Source organism: Nansenia antarctica (genome assembly GCF_963989245.1).
Source record: "Nansenia antarctica genome assembly, chromosome: 18".
Classification (NCBI taxonomy): Eukaryota; Metazoa; Chordata; class Actinopteri; order Argentiniformes; family Microstomatidae; genus Nansenia; species Nansenia antarctica.
In genome coordinates, this window is record NC_137691.1 from 5337983 (window position 1) to 5343587 (window position 5605).

Sequence of the window (5605 nt, forward strand, 5' to 3'; positions counted from 1 at the left end):
AAATAGACATGGGTCATTGAACGTGCTTGAATTTCCCCCCTCTCTCTCTCTAAAATATATAAAATATAATATATTCAAAAATGTTTTACTTAGCTCGTCAACTAGTTCTGTCTCAAACTATGCCATGTTGGGTCTTTGAATTTGAGGGAATTGAGTCTTGAAAGTCCTTGAAAGGTGCTTGAATTTGATGTTTCAGAAGGTGTGGGAACCCTGATGACATCAGAGTGTAGCTGTTTAACTGTGTGCCTACTGGAAATGAGCAGCTAATACGGTTACACCCCGTTGGTGTGTAGTTGTTGATGTTTGTGGTTGTGATTTTCCCCTAGGTGGTTCTGGGTGGGCAGGCGGCACATGAGGTCCAGTTCGAGCTGTACGATAAGGATCTGGACGCTGATGACTTCTTGGGCAGGTGCGTGCGACAGTTGTTAACATTGTTTAATCAGTAGCTTTTTATGTGACATTCAAGATAAGATAAGACACGCTCGTGCACCTTGGTCCTCATGGCGGAATGTTCTTGAATCAATACAAACCGTGTCGTAATAATGACAGCAATGGTCACACAAATATCACTCAAATACCGTGTTGAATAGTTGCCAAAACATACATTTGTGCGTGTGTGTGTGTGTGTGTGTGTGTGTGTGTGTGCAGGTTCATGGTCAGGCTGAGTGATGTCATCAGAGCCCAGTACACAGACGAGGTGAGTCAGCGTTTCGTACTGGAAGTCTCAGGCAAGTCTCTCTTGAACCCGTGTGAACCGGTCTGAACCCGAAGCATTCCCTGTTGTCGCCCAGGCCTTCCTGTCTCTGCTGCCGTGACTACGGTCACCGTAACCAACAGCAACCAAAGAGATTCTGATGTTGTTGTCATGCTTTGTTACTGTCACAGTGGTACACTCTGAACGACGTCAAGTCTGGCCGTGTTCACCTGGTCCTGGAGTGGGTCCCGACAGCGTCAGAACCAGACAGACTGGACCAGGTCAGTACAGTGTACAGCGACACTGTTTCCTTCCATGTAATGGACCTAGCGCTAAGCCACGCCCCCTTTGAAAACTCGGACAAACAAACAACGCTTCACTGACGGTGACTGACTGACCGACTGTGACTGAATGACATTCAATGTGCCGTCGACATATCCTGCCTGTCATCCCTCCTCTCTCTCTCTCTCTCTCTCTCTCTCACCCTCACCGATCCTTCCTGTCAATCTCTACTGTCTCTATCCCAATAAAGCAGAAATGCCCTAAAAACATATACATACATTTAAAAAAAGAGAGAGAGAGAGAATGCGGTCCACTCAGATTCCCGTGGCTCCTCTGAGGCGCGGTCATGACGACAGATGACACTGTTGTCTCCTTGTGACTCTGAGCACCCCTCCCCCCCCAGGTGCTGCAGCTGCAGTCTCTGCAGTCCTACCAGAACAAGGCCGTCCCCTCGGCTGCGCTGCTGTTTGTCTTCATGGACAGAGCCCACTCGCTTCCCGTGAGTCACCTTTTGACCTTTCACCTTTGACCTCAGACACAGATTCCCTGGTTATATTTAACACTGAAGCCGTTTAGCAGACGCTTTTTTTATCCAAAAGAGACTTCCAATAAGCTACGTGTTGTCAGAGGAAGTGAATCAGTTATACAAGTGACAACAGAGATGGTGGGTGGGTGGGTGTGTGGGTGTGTGTGTGTGTGTGTGTGTGTGTGTGGGTGTGTGTGAAGGATCAGTAAAAGTATATCTTCATCTTTATTGCAGTTGAAGAAGAGTGGCAAGGAACCCAAAGCGGGAGCCGAGCTCGTTCTTGGAGAAACGACCCACAGGACCCAGGTAGAGAGAGACCCTGGGAAGGTTCTTATTCCATACAGAAGCTCCAGTATGTCAGGGTTCCCACGGGTCCTTGAAATCCTTGAAAGTTTGTGAATTTGAGGGGGAAAAAACAAGGTCTTAAAAGTTTTTGAAAATAGACATGGGTCATTGAAAGTGCTTGAATTCCTCTCTCTCTCTCTCTCTCTCTCTCTCTCTCTCTCTCTCTCTCTCTAAAATAATAATAATATATATATTCAAAAATGTTTTACTTAGCTCGTCAACTAGTATAAGTCTCTGTATTGCTTAACTTTACACGTATCCATAATATATTGTTTTGCTGTGCTGTTGTAGAGAAGGCAAGAGACCATCTAGTGTTCACACATTCAAGCCTCTCTTTTTAATTGTTGTCTGTGAGCGGATAGTTCCTATTATATAAATGTAATTTTAATCTAGATCTGTCTCAAACTATGCCATGTTGGGTCCTTGAATTTGAGGGAATTGAGTCTTGAAAGTCCTTGAAAGGTGCTTGAATTTGATGTTTCAGAAGGTGTGGGAACCCTGGTATGTGAACAGAACTCTCTCTTGTTGATCTTGTGTTCATAGTGCGACTCATTAAGGTCCCCTTCTCCTCCTTTTCCCTCCTCCTCTCCTCTCCTCTCCTCTCTCTCTCTCTGAAGGTGTGTGATCGCTCCACCTCGCCTCATTGGGACGAGCCTTTCTACTTCCTGGTGAAAGACCCCAGACAGGAGATGCTTGTTGTCAAGGTGAGAGGTTGTTTCTGTGTGTGCAAGCATTTGGTTTACATGCATACACCCCCCTGTCTATATACCCCCCTGTGAATAGGCCATATAGTGTATATAAGTATACATAATAGTATATACGTTTATATAATAGATTCCTACCGATTACTTATCCCCCTATTTATGTCTATTTATGTCTCATTCTTGTTTTTTATTATCTTAGGAATGTGTTTTATTATCTTAGGACAGTGTTGATTGTTAGCACCTAGGGTTTGCATTTCAATTTCGGTGTACCCGTACAACGAGTATGATACATTAATTGTCCACTCACATGGAAACACATTTTGCTTAGATCTGGACCTCACACATATATATATATATATATATATATATATATATATATATATATATATATATTAGACAGTAAGACATGCACGGAGGAGTGTCTAATGTCAGTACCCTCTCTGTCCACATGGTGGCAGCTGTCCAGCGGTTGGGACCAGGCTATTGGTTCCCTGGTGGTACCAGTCAGAGAGCTGCTGTCAGAACCACGTCTGGTCCTGGACCGGTGGCTGAGTCTGGATGGAGCCTCACCTGACAGTCAGATCCTACTGAGGGCTGAGCTCAAGGTGGGAGACACACACACACACACACACACACACACACACACACACACACACACACACACACACATGTCTAATGTTTCTTCATGGACAATGAGTTCAAGCGTACGTGTCTCGTTTTGAACAGATTCTGAATTCCAAAATGGTGGACCTGATATCTCTGGGAACTCTGCCCTGCTCTGCCTCCGGAGGTGGTTCTGGGAACTGCGGGCAGGTGAAGCTGTCACTCTCCTACGGCGCCAAGGAGAAGAAGCTCTCCATCACGGTCCACGCCTGCAGGTCTGCGTCTGATAACTCCACTATGTGACAGCGGCTGGTGAAAGGGGGAACAAGTCGGCAACCAATCAAAATGTTCCGACTTTGATTTTGAAACACGGAAATGCATTTCCGCCACATTAGGGCGGTAGCCTGGAGGTTAGAGAGGCCGGCTAGCAATCGGAAGGTCGCTGGTTCGATCCCCGCCTCAGGAGGGAGCTTGCATGAGCCCTTGAGCAAGGCACTTAACCCCTAATTGCTCCAGGGGCGCCGACTATGGCTGACCCTGTGCCTAGAGCAAAAAATACCAAATTCCTGTTGATTGCATATAAATATAAGAAATATATATATATATGATCGCAAATGCAACTTTGTTGTTCTTCTGTGTTTGTGCAGGGGTCTGGTGTCGTCCAGTAAGGACAGTCCAGACACCTACGTCTCCCTCACGCTGTCACCTGACAAGAGCAAGGCCTCCAAGAAGAAGACAAGCGTCAAGAAGAGAGATCTCAACCCAGAGTACAACGAGAGGTGTGTGTGTGTGTGTGTGTGTGTGTGTCTGTGTGTGTGTGTGTGTGTGTCCGTGTGTGTGTGTGTGCCCGTGTGTGTGTGTGTGTTCCCGTGTGTGTGTGTGCGTGCCTGCTTGCGTGAGTGTCTGTGTGCATCTGTGTGTGTGTGTGTGTGTGTGTGTGTGTGTCTGCTTGTCTGACTGTGTCTTTGTGTCTGCCTGTGTCTGTGCGTGTCTGTGCGTGTCTGTGTGTGTGTGTGTGTGTGTGTGCGTGTGTGTGTGTGTCTGTGTGTGTCTGTGTGTGTCTGTGTGCGTCTGTGTGTGTGTATGTGTGTGTGTGTGTGTGTGTGTGTGTGTACCTCTGGCATGTACAGTAACACCAGTCCTCTCCATGTCTCTCTCTCAGGTTTGATTTCGAGGTGTCCCTGGAGGATGCCAGGTACAAGCTCCTGAATCTGTCAGTCAAGAACAACTCCGCCTCCTTCAGGAGCCGCGACCTCATTGGACAGGTCAGTCTGGGGTCACGTCACGTCACATCACGTCACATCACGTCTTGTCTGTGCCATTTTACAATCATTTGACAAACAAACAGATTCAAAGGATTGCATCTGATACCTATTGAAATGTGGGTGCTATGATATCATAGCCCAACACGACCATCTAATTTATCCTCACAAATTGCACTTTATTTTTCTTTATTTCTTTGTTTACTTATTTATACCTGTCTACTGTCTTCATTACCTATCACCACTGTTATTATTTATTTTTATTTATTTATACCCTCTATCCTGAGTGGATGCACCACTTGGGATTTGGTGGGGTGGGGGGGGGTTTATGTTCGTGTTATGTGAGAAGTATTGTTTTTGTATATCTGAAATCTCTACCTCACTCTCAATAAAAAGAAAGTAAAAAAAAAAGATCAGTAGCTTTGAATTGTGAATTGTGAATTGCATAGATGTGATTGTATAATTGTGTTTTATAATTGTGTTGTTCAGGTGCAGATAGAGCTGGCTCAGATTGACCTGGTCTCTGGGGTCACAGAATGGTGAGTAGTAGTTCTAAAACAAGGTCAATTGCGTAAAAAAAAAAAAGCCACATAAACTGAAATTGTTCAGTTTATAAAATTCTCCTGTAACATTGAACATAGGCAAGGCAAGTTTATTTGTGTAGCACATTTCATACAACAGGGGCAATTTACGTGCTTTACATGCATACATTTTTTTAAAGTGCTTTACATACATTATTTAAAAATACAGCAAGAGGAGCATAGAAAGAAAATAAAGATTACAATGAATAAAAGCAAATATAAGAAGTAAACAGATAAATCATTTAATAAGACAATAGTTAATGGAAAAAAGACATTGATAGAAGTGTTTGTGTTGTGTTAGCTTAGGTTTAAATATTTTAAGGGTTTGGGCCCGTTTGATTTCTTCCGGGAGTTTGTTCCAGGAGCATGCAGCAGCGTGACTGAAAGCTGCTGCGCCGTGTTTTGTTTAGCAATGATGGATGAAACGATTTAAAAAGTGACTGACTGATTGAACTCCATGGCTTCCCTTCTCACCCCCCCAGGTTTGACTTGAAAGAGGAAGCTGACTAGTGGAACGGTCCGCTGCGGCCACAACTCCGTCAAACTGACTATTTTCTCTGATCCAGGATCAGATCTATCTGTCTGATTTCGAGTCGTATAGGGGGGAA

The 5605-nt window shown here is 44.7% G+C and overlaps 1 protein-coding gene across 1 annotated transcript in view; it reads left to right on the plus strand.

Moving 5' to 3' along the window:
- The window catches only part of esyt1b (extended synaptotagmin-like protein 1b), a gene marked incomplete at its 5' end in the record, with an annotated part of 35378 nt that extends 29773 nt beyond the window's left edge, over nucleotides 1-5605 (plus strand). Inside the window, 12 exons of the mRNA XM_080548531.1 lie at nucleotides 327-409; nucleotides 649-697; nucleotides 886-975; nucleotides 1380-1475; nucleotides 1737-1808; nucleotides 2465-2551; nucleotides 3010-3156; nucleotides 3278-3429; nucleotides 3802-3933; nucleotides 4317-4419; nucleotides 4906-4955; nucleotides 5480-5605. Of these exons, the coding sequence (XP_080404657.1) occupies nucleotides 327-409; nucleotides 649-697; nucleotides 886-975; nucleotides 1380-1475; nucleotides 1737-1808; nucleotides 2465-2551; nucleotides 3010-3156; nucleotides 3278-3429; nucleotides 3802-3933; nucleotides 4317-4419; nucleotides 4906-4955; nucleotides 5480-5507 (1089 nt within the window). The 3' untranslated portion in view covers nucleotides 5508-5605. The remainder of the gene's footprint in view (nucleotides 1-326; nucleotides 410-648; nucleotides 698-885; nucleotides 976-1379; nucleotides 1476-1736; nucleotides 1809-2464; nucleotides 2552-3009; nucleotides 3157-3277; nucleotides 3430-3801; nucleotides 3934-4316; nucleotides 4420-4905; nucleotides 4956-5479) is intronic.